Below are 20,524 nucleotides of genomic sequence, written 5' to 3'. Positions count from 1 at the left end.
TGAGGATTCTGTGGGGGCCAAAAAGCCAGCTATGAGACACCAGAGAAGGAAAAATCCAGTTTTAGATGGCAACAATAGGGCAGATTAAGCAGCCCTACATACTGCCCTAGACATCAGACCTCTCTTGCTCCTGACTTCCCTGGCCACCCTAAATATTCAAAAGATGACATAACCAGGCTTAGGAATTTGCCTATGTCTCAATATAATAAAAGATAATTTTTAAAAACCCAACAGACTACAAATCCACTGTGAGAGAAGAAAAGGGACCACACATCCTTCAGAAGATCCACGGTTCCTCCCACACGGGCATCTAGAGAATGGGGGATTTGATGTCAGGATCAGAGATGCCAAGTCAAAGATAGCTGAGACTGTCAAGAACTGTAAAGCCTGCCAGTTAAAAGCAGTGACTAATGAGATGAAACCTGGTAATAGGTTCAGAGACACAAAGCCCAGTCTACTAAGAGACAGACTTTATAGAGGTAAAGTCAGAAAAATTTAGATATCAATATTTACTGATGTTTATAGATACCTTTTCCAAGTTGGACTGAGGCTTCCCCCACTAAACATGACACTACATTCAGAGTGACAAAGAAGCTCTTAGAGGACGTACTGCCAAGGTATGGGCTTCCTCAGATGATAGGGTCAGACAATGGAACAGTTTTTGTGTCCCGGGGAAGTCAGAGACTAGCCAGTATTCTGGAGACTGATTAAAAACGTGTATATATAGATCACAGAGTTCAGGACAGGAAGAGAAAATAAATAAAACCCTATGAGACCTTAACTAAATTGACCTAAGAGACTAGTGATGACTGAATAACTCTCCTTCCTTACCAGATGGGGGCTCGCCCCTTGTAAAATCATGTTCGGATGCCACATGTGGGTACCACACCCCCAATTGTTCTTCACACACAGGCAGAGGCCATCCCTGAGTTTGACGAGTGCCCACTGCTAGACTATCTCAAAGGTGTCCAATGGACTCTTAAACACGTTTGGCCTAAACTTCATGGTGTCCATGAAACAGGTTCCCCTCCAGCCAGCGGTCATTAGAGCCTTGTTAAAAGGTCTCTCTATTGGTTCTTTGAGAAAATCAACAAGACAGATAAACCCTTAGACAGACTACCCAGAGGACAGAGAGTGTGTCCAAATTAACAAAATCAGAAATGAAAAGGGAGACATAACAATAGAGCCAGGGGAAATTCAAAAAATCATCAGATCCTACTACAAAAGCCTATATTCAACAAAACCTGAAAATCTGGAAGAAATGGACAATTTCCTAGACAGATACCAGGTACCGAAGTTAAATCAGGAACAAATAAACCATTTAAACAAACCCCATAACTCCTAAAGAAATAGAAACAGTCATTAAAAGTCTCCTAACCAAAAAGAGCCCAGGTCCAGACGGGTTTAGTGCAGAATTCTATCAGACCTTCATAGAAGACCTCATACCAATATTATCCAAACTATTCCACAAAATTGAAACAGATGGATCACCACCGAATACCTTCTATGAAGCCACAATTACTCTTATACCTAAACCACACAAAGACCCAAGAAAGAAAGAGAACTTCAGACCAATTTCCCTTATGAATATCAATGCAAAAACACTCAATAAAATTCTGGCAAACCGAATCCAAGAGCACATCAAAACAATCATCCACCATGATCAAGTAGGCTTCATCCCAGGCATGCAGGGATGGTTTAATATATGGAAAACCGTCAACGTAATCGACTATATAAACAAACTGAAAGAACAAAACCACATGATCATTTCATTAGATGCTGAGAAAGCATTTGACAAAATTCAACACCCCTTCATGATAAAAGTCCTGGAAAGAATAGGAATTCAAGGCCCATACCTAAACATAGTAAAAGCCACATACAGCAAACCAATAGCTAATATTATACTAAATGGAGAGAAACTTGAAGCAATCCCACTAAAATCAGGGACTAGACAAGGCTGCCCACTCTCTCCCTACTTATTCAATATAGTTCTTGAGGTTCTAGCCAGAGCAATCAGACAACAAAAGGAGATCAAGGGGATACAGATTGGAAAAGAAGTCAAAATATCACTATTTGCAGACAATATGATTGTATATTTAAGTGATCCCAAAAGGTCCACCAGAGAACTATTGAACCTGATAAACACCTTCAGCAAAGTGGCTGGGTATAAAATTAACTCAAATAAATCAGTAGCCTTCCTCTATACAAAAGAGAAAAAAGTCGAGAAAGAAATTAGGGAAATGACACCCTTCATAATAGTCCCAAATAATATAAAATACCTCAGTGTGACTTTAATCAAGCAAGTGAAAGATCTGTACAATAAGAACTTCAAAGAGTTGGGGATTTAGCTCAGGAGGCCCTGGGTTCAGTCCCCAGCTCCGAAAAAAAGAAAAGAAAAGAAAAGAAAAGAAAAGAAAAGAAAAGAAAAGAAAAGAAAAGAAAAGAAAAGAGAACGAACATCAAGCCTCTGAAGACAGAAACTGAAGAAGACCTCAGAAGATGGAAAGATCTCCCATGCTCATGGATTGGCAGGATTAATATAATAAAAATGGCCATTTTACCAAAAGCGATCTACAGATTCAGTGCAATCCTCATCAAAATACCAACCCAATTCTTCACAGAGTTAGACAGAACAATTTGCAAATTCATCTGGAATAACAAAAAACCCAGGATAGCTACAACTATCCTCAACAATAAAAAGACTTCCGGGGGAATCACTATCCCTGAACTCAAGCAGTATTACAGAGCAATAGTGATAAAAACTGCATGGTATTGGTACAAAGACAGACAGACCAGTGGAATAGAATTGAAGACCCAGAAATGAGAACCTATGGTCACTTGATTTTTGACAAAGGAGCCAAAACCATCAAATGGAAAAAAGATAGCCTTTTCAGCAAATGGTGCTGGTTCAACTGGAGGTCAGCATGTACAAGAATACAGATCGATCCATTCTTATCACCCTGTACAAAGCTTAAGTCCAAGTGGATCAAGGACCTCCACATCCAACCAGATACACTCAAACTAATAGAAGAAAAACTAGGGAAGCATCTGGAACACATGGGCACTGGAGAAAATTTCCTGAACAAAACACCAATGGCTTATGCTCTAAGATCAAGAATCGACAAATGGGATCTCATAAAACTGCAAAGCTTCTGTAAGGCAAAGAGGACACTGTTGTTAGGACAAAACGGCAACCAACAGATTAGGAAAAGATCTTTACCAATCCTACAACAGATAGAGAGGGCTTATATCCAAAATATACAAAGAACTCACGAAGTTAGACTGCAAGGAGACTAATAACCATACTAAAGAATGGGGTTCAGAGTTAAACAAAGAATTCACAGCTGAGGAATGCCGAATGGCTGAGAAACACCTAAAGAAATGTTCAACATCTTTAGTCATAAGGGAAATGCAAATCAAAACAACCCTGAGATTCCACCTCGCACCAGTGAGAATGGCTAAGGTCAAAAACTCAGGTGACATCAAATGCTGGCGAGGATGTGGAAAAAGAGGAACACTCCTCCATTGTTGGTGGGATTGCAGACTGGTACAACCATTCTGGAAATCAGTCTGGAGGTTCCTCAGAAAATTGGACATTGAACTACCTGAGGACCCAGCTATACCTCTCTTGGGCCCATACCCAAAAGATGCCCCAACATATAACAAAGACACATGCTCCATTATGTTCATAGCAGCCTTATTTATAATAGCCAGAAGCTGGAAAGAACCCAGATGCCCTTCAACAGAGGAATGGATACAGAAAATGTGGTACATATACACAATGGAATATTACTCAGCTATAAAAAACAATGACTTTATGAAATTCATAGGCAAATGGATGGAACTGGAAAATATCATCCTGGGTGAGGTAACCCAATCACAGAAAAACACACCTGGTATGCACTCATTGATAAGTGGCTATTAGCCCAAATGCTCAAATTATCCTAGATGCACAGAACACATGAAACTCAAGAAGGATGACCAAAATGCGAATGCTTCACTCCTTTAAAAGGGGAACAAGAATACCCTTGGGAGGGAATAAGGAGGCAAAGTTTAGAACAGAGGCAGAAGGAACACCCATTCAGAGCCTGCCCCACATGTGGTCCATACATATACAGCCACCCAATTAGACAAGATGGATGAAGCAAAGAAGTGCAGGCAGACAGGAACCGGATGTAGATCTCTCCTGAGAGACACAGCCAGAATACAGCAAATACAGAGGCGAATGCCAGCAGCAAACCACTGAACTGAGAATAGGACCCCCGTTGAAGGAATCAGAGAAAGAACTGGAAGAGCTTGAAGGGGCTTGAGACCCCATATGAACAACAATGCCAACCAACCAGAGCTTCCAGGGTCTAAGCCACTACCCAAAGACTATACATGGACTGACCCTGGACTCTGACCTTATAGGTAGCAATGAATAGCCTAGTAAGAGCACCAGTGGAAGGGGAAGCCCTTGGTCCTACCAAGACTGAACCCCCAGTGAACGTGATTGTTGGGGGGAGGAGGGTAATGGGGGGAGGATGGGGAGGGGAACACCCATATAGAAGAGGAGGGAGAGGGGTTAGGGGGATGTTGGCCCGGAAACCAGGAAAGGGAATAACAATTGAAATGTAAATAAGAAATACTCAAGTTAATAAAGATGGAGGAAAAAAAAAAAAGGTCTCTCTATGATGTCATCTTGACCACACTCATCACCATGGAGGTCGATGAGATTGCAGCATTGATCTACCACACAACCATTTGCAGTTGAAGATGACCCTGACCAATAGGAAGAAACTCAGCCTCAGGACTGCCCCCCCATCCCGTTTCCCACTGTTGGGGCCTCTGTCCAAGCTACAGGGAGGACACCATGAGAACTGGACAATGATAAACCTGACCCCCTCAAGTATGATGGTCCAATCCTTTCAGGTCACCAATACATCCAGACCTGAGTTAACCAAGTCATAAAGACAGCCCTCTTACTAGCTGTCTTCACAAAATTAGATGTAGCTGATACTGGCACTGAGATAACCCTGACGTCACAAAATAAACATTATGATAGACTGAGATGATAATAAAAAGTCACTACCAGTCCCTCCATAACAAAGCGTATACATATGCTTCAGAAGTCCCATGATTGAGCCTTCTAGCTAGCAGAGAAAGGGGGGAGTGAGAGGCTAAAGCTATTCCATTCCCCATCAGCCCAAGATCTTGACCTGCAGCTAAACCCAGGTACCAGAAAGGAACCCATGGCTTGTCCTTGGCCAGAGTCACTCCCTAGCTGCTTCCTAGCAACAGTGAGTCAAAGATCAGTCTGATGGTTTCAGATGTTCTGTCAGACCGTTCGTGACTGTATACAGTCTTGCTTCAGAGCACCCACCTGTGGGCTTACGTCAGACATTTCCCCTGACACTTGCCAGGCTGGGCCTCCCCTCCTTTACTTCTATTTCCTATAAAACCTTGTCCCGATGAGTTTGGGGCGGCTTCACCAAACAGTCCTGTTGGCCTGCAGTGAGTAAGCCCAAACCCAAACTTGAGTTTGTAGTAAAGAGACCCTAATGGGATTACATCGGAGTCAGCTCCTTGGTGGTCTTTGGGGATCACAAACCCTTCCCAGTACAACAGTACCAAGTAGCTAGGTAAAGAACCCTCAGAAAGAAGAATTTCTTTCATTCTACTAAAAACTCCATGTGGGTGAAAGACTCAGAACAGCCAAGTAACCAAAATAAAATGAATACATTCATCTTATAATGCCTCCTCTCAATGAAACAGTCATTAAGCACAACACGTAGTAACAGGACCAAAGGTGACAGAAGCAGAGGAAACCAAACAGACCTAAAAATTAATCCCCTGTAAGCAACGTACTCAAGTTACGTAATTCATGAGTAATTCGAGAGTAATTCATGTTACAATATACCCTTTGTTATGAGGGTGACCTATCAAAAATAAACTAATTATTGGAGCAAAGCAGTGCAAGCCTAGTGATGAATCTATGGAAAGAAGATGCTCTAGGCTGAGCAAAACTCACCTCGGGAAAGTAAAGACTATACACAGGGTGTGTTATCTTCGACTTGGTCTCCAAAAGAGCTCTCTCCTTCCTCTGTATACTTTGCTGTAGCTCTTGCCACTCCTAGGAGAAGAAAACATTAACACCTGACAGCTGGTACCGTGCAGAGATCACTTAGATGAGTCTTAGCTTTTACTCTTGACGATGCCAACAAAGGACTTTAAGTTCATTTCCACAAATCTCACCCTTATCATCAGCAACTAATAAAAGCTTCCCCTTTCCTGATTATCTAGTGTCAGGTTTGCGTAGGTCGAAGTATGATGTGGAAGCCATGAAGAGCCTTCTAGGGACTGTCCTGCTGCCTAACTGCCTCCCCTTACTCCTTTCTCCAGAGACACTCCCTCCCATCACTGGACTTTCCTTAAAAGACCAAACTGGTGTCTCTCAGACACAAGACCTACTCTGCTTTGTAATTTCAACAAATTTAAGAAAACAGGTTTCGAATTCTTGGCTGAAACAATTTTCCTTTAGAATCCCTGAAATTTTTCCTTTAGAATACCTCAAAACAAATACATTCTTAAAGTAGGAAGATTCCAAAATGTTAAGGCAAGTAAACAATCAAACAAACGAACCCCCAGCTCAGTGATCATCAGAAACCGGATTCCAATGATTTCAACTACAAATCTGGAGCGTGGGGTGTGCTCTGGGCTCTGCTCTCAGTATAAGGGGTCAGAAGGGACAGGGACAGGACAGCAGGTCTTACTGCTTCGTCGTCTTTGCTTTGCTTCTCATCCTGCTCTCTGTCAGAGTCTCTGTCACTGCCATCGTCCTTCTCGCTCTGCGAGTCTCTATTGGTCTCCTCCTCTTCAGAGTCGCTGCCTTTGTCAGAAATGTCCTCCTCCTCCTCCTTCATTGCAGCTTCCTGCAAGGCAGAGCAAAAACAAAGTTCTCAACATCTCAGTCAGCATAAACCATCCTGAGTCTCCGAAGCTAATTCCCTGTCAACACACTAACCGGCTCGGGATTAGAAGGGCAAAAGGCAGAAATGGATGGAGGACATAAAGGTTCAAAGAAAAATTGTCTTCACTGCCAACGGCTGCAAGTGCACACATGGAGCAATTACAACCCCACAAATGGTCAAAATCAACGTCACGACTAGACGCCTTGACACAAGGGCAAGCTTAACAAACAGCTATTCCCTGCCTGCAAAGCAGCAGCAGCCACTGAAAGACATCTTTATGTCACTGAAAATAAGCAAGAAAAGTCATCAAGTACACAGCAGCGCAAATGTCCACGCCTGTCCTCCTGCTGAGGAAATGTACAGAAGCTCTAAGGTCATGAGGACAGGCAGCAGTGTGAACCAAGACTCAGGAACCGTAGGTACTGTGCTAATTCCCCACATCAAACCAAAGACCCGAACACTGTCAGTCTAAATTTAGTAATTATTTCTAGAGAAAATTACTCACTCTAAATGTATTGGATGTGTTAAGAAAGTAAGTAAAATGACAAGCTAGGGAGTTTACACTCTCATAGGTAAAGACTAAGCACTACCATTCAGCAAGTGTGACAGCAGCGTAGGATTAAGCACATGAGTGGACTATGGTGACAGAGTGACACATTACAAGCAAAAGGGCCACTTGCTCTAAACAAAATGCCACTCTAATTCAGCAAGGAAAAGATTGTATTTTCAATCAATACTGGAATAAATATCTCAGAATTTACATTATCGGCAAAAATTCATTCAAGGTAGAACACAGAGCTGAAGCTGACGGTAATACTGAAAATGAATTCACAGCTTGCACTCATGAACAAATACAAATACACACACGCACGCACACACACACACAACATACATTCATACAGACACATAAATAAAAATAAGTATTTTTTGCTTTTTTTTTTTTTTTTTTGAGAAAGTTTTCCTCTGTATAACCCTGGCTGTTCTAGAACTTGCTCTGTAGACCAGGGTAGTCTCCACTGCCCCTGCCTCTTTAAGATGTGCATCAACACGCTGGAGGGAGGGAAGGAGGGAGGGAGGGAGGCAGGGAGGGAGGGAGGGAGGGAGGGAGGGAGGGAGGGAGGGAGGGAGGCAGGGAGAAAGGGAAAGGAAAGGAAGGAGAAGAGGAGAGGAGAGGAGAGGAGAGGAGAGGAGAGGAGAGGAGAGGAGAGGAGAGGAGAGGAGAGGAGCAGCAGCAGTGGGCATTACAGCACATATCTTTGATCTCAGCACCGAGGAGGCAGAGGCAGGTATAACCTGGCCATCTTGGTCTACACAGTGAGTCCCAGGCTAGCCAGGGCTGCATAATAAGATCCCGTCTTGGAAGCTGGAGAGATGGCTCAGTGGTTATAAGCACTGATACTCTTCCAGAGGTCCTGAGTTCAAAATCCCACAACCATCTATAATAGGATCTGATGGCCTCTTCTGGTGTGTCTGAAGACAGCTACAGTGTACTTACATATACAATAAGTAAATCTTTAAGGGGCAGGGCAAAAAAAAAAAAAAGATCCCATCTCAAAAAATGAAAGACGGGAGGGAGGAGGGAAGAGCATCAGGACTGGAGAGACGGCTTTTTTCTAGAGAACCCACTCCTAGCACCTATGTGGCAGCTAAGATCCATCTGTAACTCCAGTTGCAGAGAAGCCAATGCCCTCTTCTGGCCATCGTGGGCACTACACACATACGATAAGTCAGAGAAGTGAGAGGGGGAAGTACTGAGGGAAGAGTCCCTGACTACGAAGAGACTCACGGCTCTCCTGAATGCTAACAAGGTTTTATATTATTTTTAAATATTTTTAACTGTGTGTGCATGCCTGTATCTGTATGTGGCATGTGCACATGGAAGTGTAGCTGCCTGCAGACACCAGAGATGACAGATGCCCTGGAGATGGAGTTACGGGGAGTTGTGACACCCGATGTAGGTGTAGGGACACATTTCAGGTTCTATGCAGAACACAGACCCTCCTAACTGCTCTCAGCCCCGAGCTCCTACTTCTTCACAGGTACAGCTCAGCAGCTGAGCGCTGTCACTGTATCCGTGAGGTACTGAGTCCATCTCCAGTCTTTGAAAGGGAGAAAACAAAGAAAGGATGTCAAATCTTGGCTTGGGCTTACTGTAGATATTCGCATGTGAACTGCAGGAACTGTGTACACATCTGAACGGTTACCACACACAGACCACATCTGTAACAACAGTAACAGAAACGGTAACTTACACTCCCAACAACTCCATTTGCCTGCTTTTGCTTCTGCTGCTTTCCCTGAGGTAAGGGCACAGTTGTGGGTTTTTTTTTTAAAGGCTTCTTTTTTTTGGATTTGGGCATTTTCTTGGGTCCTTTGTTCTTCTGCTGCCATCCTCCTTTTGCCTTGTTCTTGTTGGCATCACTCTGCTGCAAACCACATACGACTATTAAGGCTAACAGTCATCTTTACAGGAGACTGATGAGAATAAATGTTTTCATAGGCTGTATTATACCCCCAGTACTACAAGTCAACCAAAGAAGAAAAGAGCACTTTCTTCACCAAGACGGTAAGAAAGCAGGCCGTTACCCCGTCTTCTGCGGGCTGTTCCTCAGCAGCGCAGATGGACTGCTCCTTTTCAAACACTTCCTAGAGGCACAAGAATAGCACTGTAAGCCCACAGCTGTCTGTCAGATGGGAAATAAACTCTTCCAAAATGTTTATCCATAAAGCTCTGTTAATCGGTTGCAACTGGGAGGGTAAGTAGGCGGCAGTCCTAAGTCTGTACATACCCAGTTAGCAACCTTCCAAACTATCTCACAGCTATTGCATATGGACTTCGAAAGCAGTCTAGTTAAAATCCTCCATGACTTAATATATGCTTATTCATTTTAAAGTCAAATAATTTCAATTTAAATTTTCATTTCATTCTAATATTAATCAAACAAGAATATTACAATGGAAATTTAAATATATAACACTGTTCTAATTTTCACCCTCAAGGGACTACTGTAAATTTATTTAATACTATCAGTAGATTGTCAAGAAAATTCACATATCCTAAAAGTATATCCATTAATCATATAATTTAATTAGAATCAATACAGAAAGTACACGTTTACAATTCAAAGCTCAATTAGAACACAGTAAAGAATGCATTCTGGAAAATGACAAGTGATAGAGGTAGAGGGTACATATAATAAATATCTTAGGGTTACTAAAGCCAACAAATTAAAGCAAACGTAATTATTAAGCTCTACAAGAGACAGGCTAGTCTAATTAAGAAATCAGTAAGGTGGCATCACCATTTTGTTTTTATGGTTTTAACAGGGTCTCATGTAACCCAGTTGCCCTGAATTCACAATCCCCCTGTCTCAGGCTCCTGAGCCCAAGTTGCTGGAATTATGGACATGTGGCACCACACTAGCACTATACAGCTTTGGATTTTGTTTGTCTGAAGTGATGGGTAAAGAGCCTTGCTCCTCACACATGCTACAAGTAAGTATGTACTACTGAACCAACACTATGTGTGCGCACACGGGTGCACATGTAAAGCCAGAGGTTGGGATCTAAAGGCTTATTATTTCCGTTCACATAATTTTTTGAGGCAAGTATTCTCTCACAGACTCAAGACTTGGCTGGCCCGGCTGGCCTGAAAGCCCAAGGGATTTTCCACAAACACACACACACACACACAAAATAAAAAGCCTGAGTGATAACTTCATTAAGTAACTTGAAAGGTAACAGAAATAGGACAACAAGGTGGAAGAAATATATACAAGTGTATGTTAAAAGAGCACGTATCAGTGTACGCGGTAGACGTGGATGTTCACTGCAGAGACCCAAACGGACAATGCTTTAAACAGTATGGGGTTGGAGACCCAGGAAGGTACCACAGTGGTTTAGGACACTTAGTGCTCTTGATAGAGGTCCCGGGTTCAATTCTAAGATCCCATATGGTGCCTCATAACCTCCTATGTCCTCTTCTGACCTCTGTGGTCACCAGGAACTCACGTGGTATATATATGCATATGTATATGCATACAAACAGGTAAAACATTCACACACACACAATGACTAAATCTTAAAAAAAAGGAAGAAAGAAAGAAATTAAAGCCAGACATGATGGGTAGCACATGCTTAGAACCCAGACATGATGGATAGCACATGCTTAGAACCCCAGTAACTAGGGAGGTGGATCTCTGGTACGAGCTGGCCAGACAGCCTCACTAAATTGGCAAACACAAGGCAATTGAGCGACACCATCTCAAACACACTGCAAAATCAGATATTGACTATGTGCACCCATGTGCACATACATGTGCGTTCTCACACAAATCAGCCTCCGTAATAGTAAACACACATAAGTAAGTGTAGATAAGTGAGTCACACAGTAACTACTCACAGCCATCGTCTGCCTCGTCAGTTTAACCAGCACTGTGACCAGGGACCCTACTGTGATGTTGTTGCTGTCTTCATCATCCAACACTGTGAGGCAGGAGCACAGAACGAAACAGAAAAACCAGTTCTCAGTCAATGCACACAGCAGGGTTACCTTGTCCCAAACAATCTGGTACTTCAGTAGTTTGAACATCTTTTTAAAAGCTTATTAAAATAATTTGATAACTGTAAGGCCTCTAGGTGTCTCCAACAACTGCTTCCCTAATCCTTGAAGAACTACCGTGATTCACTTACTACCACCTCCACTCAAGAAGCCAAGCCTCATGGCTGCACTAGAACTGCCCAGTCTCAAAACCGACTTTGTAGGTAGGATATAGTGTAATTTTACTTCTCTGGCCAATGCCTGAGGAAAAGGATAAAATAATAAAATCTAACATTCCAATGACCTCAAACATTTAAAAAGCAACATTTAAAGCAGTAACTTCAACATACTTTCTTCACAGTAAAAAGGGTTTTAAGGGAGAGCTTTGGAAAAACACACAAGTACAAAAGCAGGAAGGTTAGTGTTGTCTGTGTGCAAGGATGACATGCGAACTTGTGTAGAATTCCGTATCTTTATAAAAGAATACTGTCCAGCAGATGTGACAGTTTGAATGCTTGGCCCCCAGCTGGTACCTTAGGAAGAATCAGGAGGTGTGGCCTTTTGGGAAGAGGTATGTCACGAGGATGAGTGTGGTGGCTTGATTGGCCCTAGCCTAGGGAGCAGCGCTATTAGGAGGTGTGGCCTTATTGGAGTTGTTTTTCAAGACAGGGTTCCCTGTGCAGTCCCGGCTGTCCTAGGGTTCCCTGTGCAGTCCCGGCTGTCCTAGGGTTCCCTGTGCAGTCCCGGCTGTCCTAGGGTTCCCTGTGCAGTCCCGGCTGTCCTAGGGTTCCCTGTGCAGTCCCGGCTGTCCTAGGGTTCCCTGTGCAGTCCCGGCTGTCCTAGGGTTCCCTGTGCAGTCCCGGCTGTCCTAGGGTTCCCTGTGCAGTCCCGGCTGTCCTAGGGTTCCCTGTGCAGTCCCGGCTGTCCTAGGGTTCCCTGTGTAGTCCTGGCTGTCCTAGGGTTCCCTGTGCAGTCCTGGCTGTCCTGGAACTTGCTTTATATTCCAGGTTGGCTTGAAACTCACAGGGTCCACCTTCCTCTGCCTCCCAAAATCTGAGATTAGAGGTCTGAGTCACCAGCACCTGACACAGGAGGTACACTTCACATCTGAGGTTATCTTTCCAGCCCCTAAATGCAGCATTAGACTTTGAAGTCTAAAAACTCACTAATCTAAAAGGAAACTCCCAAATTCCAGAAGAAGTTGTTTATTAACTATACATAAATACTTTGCAGACATCCTATACACACCGTAAACCAAACCAGATGCTCCTATTTGCTTCCCTGTCCCTAGCATCTCAATTTTAGGAACTCATTTACTTCTCACTCATGTTAGGATACAACTTCAGTAAGGCACAGTGCTGTGAGCACAGCTCTCCAGATGTAGTGGAGTACATGCACGCAGCACTTTAGACGGACGTAAGGAGCAGTGCACGTCATCACACAGCACGAAGCATCACTATGCTGTTTCTAATCTTATAATCAACTTGATGATGGACTCTTTAAAGATGGAAATTATTCCTAACCTGTCCCTGCATCTTTGTTCTCTCAACAGTAATTGATGATGATACAACTCGGAACTACACCACAGACAGGTTAAACTAACAGTCTGTACTTCCTGTGCTCAAAGATATTGTTCAGCTATTAAAACTGTGACGGGGCAATTATGTTGGTAGAAAGTAAGTCTTTTCATTTAAACAGACACAGAGATAAAAAAAAAAACACACGAAGCACAGGCACAGTAATTTTCAAAGCCTATTATAGATAAATGCTAATTTTAGCACTAAATAACTATTTCTTTTAATAATATATGTGAAAGATCTCCTTTCACCACATGTGGACACCTCTTGGATTCTTTGGGAAGTTAAGCAATTACGAGAGGATACCAGGACTCCACTGAAAAGGAACCGAAGGAGCTGCCAGTGGGCCCTGATGCAGGAGTGCCCCAAAGGCACTTTCGAGATTATAACTGGTATTTTAAGAACATTAACTTGAAGAAAGACTGCACAGAATAGCCAGGGTTAGGACAGGAATGGCAGCCTATGATATGACAGGAAATAAAGAAACCACAGGGTTCTATATCAGGGTTCTATATTCTACACTCTGAGCATGACCTCCTGCCCAGCTCCACTCGTGAAGGATTCAACTAAGGTTAAGTTTTCCTGTCCTCACTCAGAGCCAATTTCCAGTTACAGGAGATTGGCACACACACAAATCAATAATCCGATGTCCAACTACAAAACAGTGTCCTCGTACTCAGCACAACTGTGACAAAGATAAAAACAGGGTTTTGACAAAAACAACCACAGCTCTGCACAGTCTAACTACAATCACATTATTAATGTGTCAGGAAGAAAGACAGTGGAGCGTGCCTGTCTGCACCTCAGCTCTGGTAAGGCGGAGGAAGATCTCTCCAAGCCTCAAGAACCTGACCTAAAAGGTCGATGAAGGCTGGAGAGACAGAGTAGCGAGATGAAGGGACAAAGAAGGAGCCTGACTCAAGTAAACGAGAGCAGATCATCGATGTGCACAGGGAACCCACTCACCCTGTGATTTTATGTCCATGGTCACATACGGGAAACTCCCAAGAACTGCCATGACCTCTTCATACTTTTCATCTTCAAGGAAGTGTAGCAGACTATGACGATCTGCTTCTTTTAAACTGACCAAATCCTGGATACTTTTAATTTTGAACTAAAAAAGAAAAATAAATAAAATGAATGAATGAATAAATAAAAATTTTCATCCAATGAAAATTAATGGCATGCTGACCAAATAAAAGCCAGCAACTTCATAAAAAGTTATCATTATGGGCATTTCAAAGCAAAACCATTAAAACTAAGTTTGTTTTATAAATTCCTTACAGGATTTGTCAGAAAAAAAGACAGCATAAAAATAAAAACATGTTCATATAGACTAAAACAATAAACTGTTGTCCTAAATTTATTTTCAGCCTTAAAAAGAAAATCTTCCAAGTACAGGTGGCCTCTAGAAGTTTTCTATGCAATAAATCTAATATATTTAAATTAATTGAAAGTTAAGTACTAGGTACTTTTCATTTTCACAGAGATTAAATCATGAGGCAGGCGAATTTTAATTCAATGCTGGTGTAGACTCATGTGTAACATAACGGCAATGACTAATAAACTGAACTTGGATACCGACTTCTTATACAGTTATTTCCTTTAACACCACCAAATCCAAAGCCTGTCTTTAACTTACTTCTTTTATTGTATACAAAGTAACTTTTTTCTTTTTCTCTTTGTTTTCTTTTTTTTTTATAAATACTTTTTTAAAGATTTATTTATTTATTATATACAAGTACACTGTAGTTCTCTTCAGACACACTAGAAGAGGGCATCAGTTCTCATTACAGATGATTGTGAGTCACTATGTGGTTGCTGGGATTTGAACTCAGGACCTCTGGAAGGGCAGTCAGTGCTCTTAGCCACTGAGCCATCTCTCCAGCCCCTCTCTTTGTTTTCTTAAAACGGGCTCACTCTGGCCCAGGTTGGCCTCCAGTTCACTACTTAGCCTAGGCCTCAAATTTCCTACAACCCTCCTGCTTCATCCTCCCAAAAGGCTGAGCATACAGTACATGCTCACACCACCACGCCCAAGAGAAATGCTTAAAATCTCCTCCTATAATCACAACTCTGTTTTATTTCCCAAACCTTTTCATTTCTACATACTTTTGAAATATTCAAGTGTTTACTGTATTTCCTAAAAAAAAGAAATTCTCTTAATGACCGCATCCTCCCACACCCTGTAACTAGATGGTACTGACCCAGGGTCCTGTGCATACCAAGCAAGCACTTGACTACCATCCATCCAACATTAGTTTTGTAAATACTTCGATTTTTTTTTAGTTTTGTTCATACTCAACTATAACAACTACCCAACTTTTAAGTCAAAAACAAAATGGAAAGTATACAGTGTATTATTACTTGATATATAAATCTTTGAGATGTACAAAGTATTAACTAAAATTTACTCAATGCAAAACAGTAATTCTATAGTAGCAAAATACATAAAACCACCTAATCAAGAAATATGAACCAAAAAAAAAAAAAATTCTAAATCTAAGAAACCTACATAATGAAGTCTAGAACACTTCTTTTATTCACATTCCCTTGTTACACAAGTTGGTAAACTTTGACTAGAAAGCAGTCAACAAACCTTTTTGTGGTTTGAAACTCTTCTAAGATTGTCTTCTTCGATGTGAGGGAGCTGCAGAAGGGGAGACTTGAACTGCTGCAGCCCCTGAACAGCCATCTGGGAAAGCTTCATGCAGTTTTCTAAGGATGCCAAAGTTGGAGCACGAAACTCCCTTTCTTAGAAAGAACAGGAGAAAAAGAAACAAAAGAGCTATACTTTTTATACTTTTATCACAAGGGATAAAATCACACTAACATCTAACACCTAAAATTCAAGATCTGGATATTGATTTTCCTTTAAAGCTACTGAAAAAAATGTTAAAAATACATAAAATTGGTCATTGTGCATTACCCAGCAACAACCATTAACAAGAATCTCTCTATCAACTCCAATAATCATAAAGCATCAGGCGCTAACAACACACCATGACGTAACCTGGAGAGCAGCCACACTCCCAAGCCCTGGATGGCAATCCAAGCACCAGGGAGCTGAGGTGAGGGCAGTGCTTTCAAGACCAGCCTGGGTGACGGAGTAAGATGCAGCCACAAACACGAATCCCCAAATGTCCTGAGCCAGGCGAGGTGGAGCACAGGGAAACCTTCTGCTTAGGAAGCTGAGGGAGAAAGACTGAGTTCAAAGCCAGTGTGACTACACAGCAAGAGCCCATCTCAAAACGTAGGAGAGATTTTGTGTTTTCAGATGTATTTTTGTTTACTTTGAGGCAATGAGGTTGCTGTGTGAAGCCCAGACTGACTTCAAGCAGGACTCCTTCCTGTGCCTAAGCAGTGCTGAAGTTACAGGATTACGTCCCGCCTGGCTAAGAACTCCTGTGTTAACTCCAACTAGCAGATGTTGGGACATTCCAAAGGCACTGTAACACTGCCAAGAATTAAAATCACCAACAAGAAACTATAAACACTCTCCTTTTTTTTTAGCCTCTTTTCCAATAATGGCCAAAAATTCCTGTTCTTTTCATCCAAAAAACAAAACAAACAAACAAAAAACCGTATTATGCCAATTAAAAAATTATTTCAAACTCACTGTGAAAATACAAAAATAACTCAAAAGTATTCAGAGGAAAGAAAAAGTTTAAAGCACTAAAAATAAAGCAAATGAAAAGACTGAGCCATAAGCAATCTGAGAACCCCGACCCTGGTGTTCGAACTATAATTACATCTTCATAAAGCCTTAACTGTTAAGTGAACCAGGCCAACGCCCCCCAGGGCAAGCACAATTCTATCTTCTCTTCCTTTTCCTCCTCCTCTTCCTCCTCCTCCTCTTCCTCTTCCTCCTCCTCCTCTTCCTCCTCCTCCTCATCTTTCCCTCCCCCTTTCCCTCCTCCTCCCCCCCCTCCACCTTCCCCCTCCCCTCCCCCTCCCCCTCACCTTCACGGCTCCGGGCCATTATTATCAGCTGGCAGATTACATTCACCATTTCCTGAAGCAGAGCAGGACACTTTTTCAGCATGAACTGTTGATCTGAAAAAGCAAAGCAAAAACCCTGAAATAAACTATTCTAATCTTACAGTCAAAAAACCTTTCCCACTTGAAGCCCAAGGCTAGCACAAAATGTGCTGCCCTTAAATATTCTACCCAGCCTCAGAATCTTAATGTTTCAAAGAAAATTTCTCCTCAACATTACTGCAAACACAAGACAGAAAGTCATCACTAGCAGAAGATGTAGCAAAGCCAAAATTCTAACAGAATGGGGTACTATTTATTATATATTCCTTATTTTCTTTAAAACGGTCTTAATCATGAATTCAATTCCAATCCCGCTATCTCTGGGACTGCTCTATTCCTGCAGCTATTATGCTCCTGTAACTGTGGTTAAACACAGAGACCGTGAGTGAGAATAAAGTCAGTCAATGCAGGAAGGGGAAGAAGTTAACCAAGGGGCTGGCTAAGCACTCCTTGTGCTTAGCTTCTGCTGCAAGCCTGATGATCTGAGTCCACCTTCCAGAAACAAACATATACAAAACGGACTGGCAAAGAAAACTCAGTGGGTGAGAGCAGCGATCACTCTTCAGAGGACCCAGATTCAAGTCCTAGCACCAACATGGCGGCTGACAACAGTCTGTACTATAGTCCCAGGTGATCTAATACTCTCTTCTGGCCTTCTCAGGCACGGAACACATATTGTGGGCAAAATACTCATATACATTAAAATAAAATTTATATTAAAAAATTCTAACAGCCTGGAAACAGAGCTATGCAGTAGAGTATTTGACACGCAGTCAGATCCTGAGGCCAAGAACCAGCAATAGAAATAAGTGCTTTGGAGTTGGGGATTTAGCTCAGTGGTAGAGTGCTTGCTTAGCAAACGCAAGGCCCTGGGTTCGGTCCCCAGCTCCGAAAAAAAGAAAAAAAAAAAAAAAGAAATAAGTGCTTTAACAGTTCTTTTTTTTTTTTTGGTTCTTTTTTTCGGAGCTGGGGACCAAACCCAGGGCCTTGCGCTTCCTAGGTAAGCGCTCTACCACTGAGCTAAATCCCCAGCCCCGCTTTAACAGTTCTTTAACAGTTACATTTACACTTCTCCATTTGAGGAGAGATGGCTCAAGAGTTATGAACGAGCTCTGGCTACTCTTGTAGATGACTTGAGTTCAACTTCCAACAGCTAAACTCCTCATAACTGCAATTCCAGGGGACCCAATGCCCTCCCTCTTTAGGCCTCTGTGGTACCAGTATATACACGCAGAAAGAATACCCAGGTAAATAAAACTAACTTTTAAAATGAAATCTATTAAATTTTGTATTCTGCCTAAAAAGCAGGTCACCTATGTGTGAGAAATTACTAGTAAAAGTGCCTATATATGTGCACAGAACATTAGTAACAAAACTACTCATTTATTTCAAAGTAATTCCAATGGTGGTGCCTAACTCTCCCCTTCCCTTCCACCCGAAGCACCCGCTGGCTGGCACCAAGGACTGAGCACTGGACCATCATATTGTCAGACGTCCGGGCTGCACCACTAGTCGGACAGTGATGCAGCAGAAAGATTTCATTCAAAAAGCACACTTGTCCTTAGGACAGTGTGTTCTAAGTCCCTACTGAAAAGGAGATGGCATCCATCCACGGTCTCTGCAAATGCTTCCATCTCCAGCCTCTGTTCTGAAGAGGAAGGAGAGAGAGCTTCAAACACTCTCTCTTGTGAGGGAGTGAACCTTTAAGTAAAGATCAAACCATTTCTCTGTAGTTACTACTGAGAAATGGAGAGAATTATGTTGGATTAAGAGGGTCAGACATTTAATATAAAATCCACTTTTGTCCCTGCTAAAAGGCTTTCAAGTTCTTTTCTCAAAAAAAACCTAGGAGTCAGACATGATGTCCCACATCTATGATCTTAGTCCGGAGAGAGCTGAGAAAGAGCAAGGATAGCGGAGAGACAGCACTGCGGACAAAAAGCAAAGCCAGCGCGAACCCTCGCTAACCCACAGTTAGCAACCATCTCATACAAAGTATTCTCGTCTCCAAACAACACATTTTGACATTTGCCAAAGCACCTGATGCAGACCTTTACTATCTGCAAAATATGTGCACAGCATATAGATTTTTTTAAAAGAAATATAAACAACTATGTGGTTGGGGAAAAAAGAACAGCATCTAAGTGCTGAATCGCCAGGACTGCTTGTATCTGTTGCTTTGGTCCCCTTAAAGCCCTTCAAATGTTAATCACAAATACCTTCTTCCAGTGTCTCAGGAATTTTCATTCTAGCAAGATGAGACAGTAAAAGAACTCTGGCCTTCAGGCTATATGGACAGGTAAGTGGAGGTTCATTCTTCTTTAAATTTATGCTGCCAATTTCCCTGATTAGCTAAGACAAATAAAGGAATTATTCAGAAACAGGACATGAATCATTCACTTTGGTATTTCACTGCTCACTGAGGAGTCTGTAAGATGAGCCTAACCTGAGGTATTAAAACATTATCTGTTGGCCTGCTTGTGGCATCTTTATTATATTGAGGATCAAATTCAGAAGCTCCAGCTAAAACCATGATGAGACCTAGGGAAAAAAAACACAAATACAATGATAAATAGGTATTTGTTTATCTACTGATTTCTCTTCCTAATCATGCAATATGCTGAAAAGTCATCTGACCTCCACTACTGGCAAGTAAATTAATATCTCCCACTAAAACAACAACAACAACAACAAACAAAACAACAAAAAAACTTAACTTTTAAAAATACACACAGGTGTTTATCAAACTAAGAACACAAAAGCAACTGGACAGTTAAAATAGCATGTTTCTAAACTAAGCAAGTGTTCCAAAGGAGCCTGCTGGGGAGCATTAGTGTGACATATGATGTTAGACTGTTGCATGTAAGAGAGTGACCTCCAGTTTAAGTAGTACCAAAAGCGAGAGACTCTCCTTAGTCCATGACTTCTCAGACTGTAGAGTAACCAAAATTGTGGAACCTTGGAGAGTTTCGTGGAAACACACAATTCCATGTGCCCCAAGTATTATCTTAACAGTTCTTTAAGGGCTGGCACTACTCACCAATCTCACTTTAACCACCAGTATTACCTTATCTTTAACAGAGCAGAAAATACACACATGACAACAAAGGAAGGGGACTGCAGCAGTGCTGAAGAGCAGAGATACAGGTCTGTCCCTTCCTGCCTAAACGGCCTAGGCAATAACGACCCCTCACACTCCTCCTTGTACTTCAGTACTTCAGGTGTGCCCCAAAAATAGCAGGCACGGGAAATATATGAACTACTACTATAAAACAATTATTTTTTTTTGCAGATGGCCTTCCCATGTAACTTTGGTCTAGAACTTAATATGTAGAGATCGGGCTGGCCTGAAACTCACCAAGACCTGCCTGCCCCAGCCTCCCAAGTACTGGGTTTAAAGGTGTATACCACCACCA

General features: G+C 42.0%; 1 protein-coding gene across 3 annotated transcripts in view; it reads right to left on the bottom strand.

Moving 5' to 3' along the window:
- Positions 1-20,524, bottom strand: part of Sec63 (SEC63 homolog, protein translocation regulator) — a 68,958-nt gene that overhangs the window by 9,845 nt on the left and 38,589 nt on the right. For 2 of the 3 annotated variants that reach the window (NM_001107637.1, XM_006256570.5), the window contains exons 9-18: positions 19,555-19,649; positions 19,328-19,460; positions 17,031-17,123; positions 15,667-15,821; positions 14,034-14,181; positions 11,353-11,435; positions 9,537-9,596; positions 9,203-9,376; positions 6,753-6,911; positions 6,011-6,112 (exon numbers count right to left, since the gene is read on the bottom strand). In NM_001107637.1, coding sequence (NP_001101107.1) covers positions 6,011-6,112; positions 6,753-6,911; positions 9,203-9,376; positions 9,537-9,596; positions 11,353-11,435; positions 14,034-14,181; positions 15,667-15,821; positions 17,031-17,123; positions 19,328-19,460; positions 19,555-19,649 — 1,202 coding nt within the window. The remainder of the gene's footprint in view (positions 1-6,010; positions 6,113-6,752; positions 6,912-9,202; positions 9,377-9,536; positions 9,597-11,352; positions 11,436-14,033; positions 14,182-15,666; positions 15,822-17,030; positions 17,124-19,327; positions 19,461-19,554; positions 19,650-20,524) is intronic. The other variant, XM_006256571.5, reaches the window with a different exon arrangement.

The sequence above is a fragment of the Rattus norvegicus genome, chromosome 20, assembly GCF_036323735.1.
Source record: "Rattus norvegicus strain BN/NHsdMcwi chromosome 20, GRCr8, whole genome shotgun sequence".
Lineage (NCBI taxonomy): Eukaryota > Metazoa > Chordata > Mammalia > Rodentia > Muridae > Rattus > Rattus norvegicus.
This window is presented reverse-complemented; position numbering and strand designations above follow the sequence as displayed.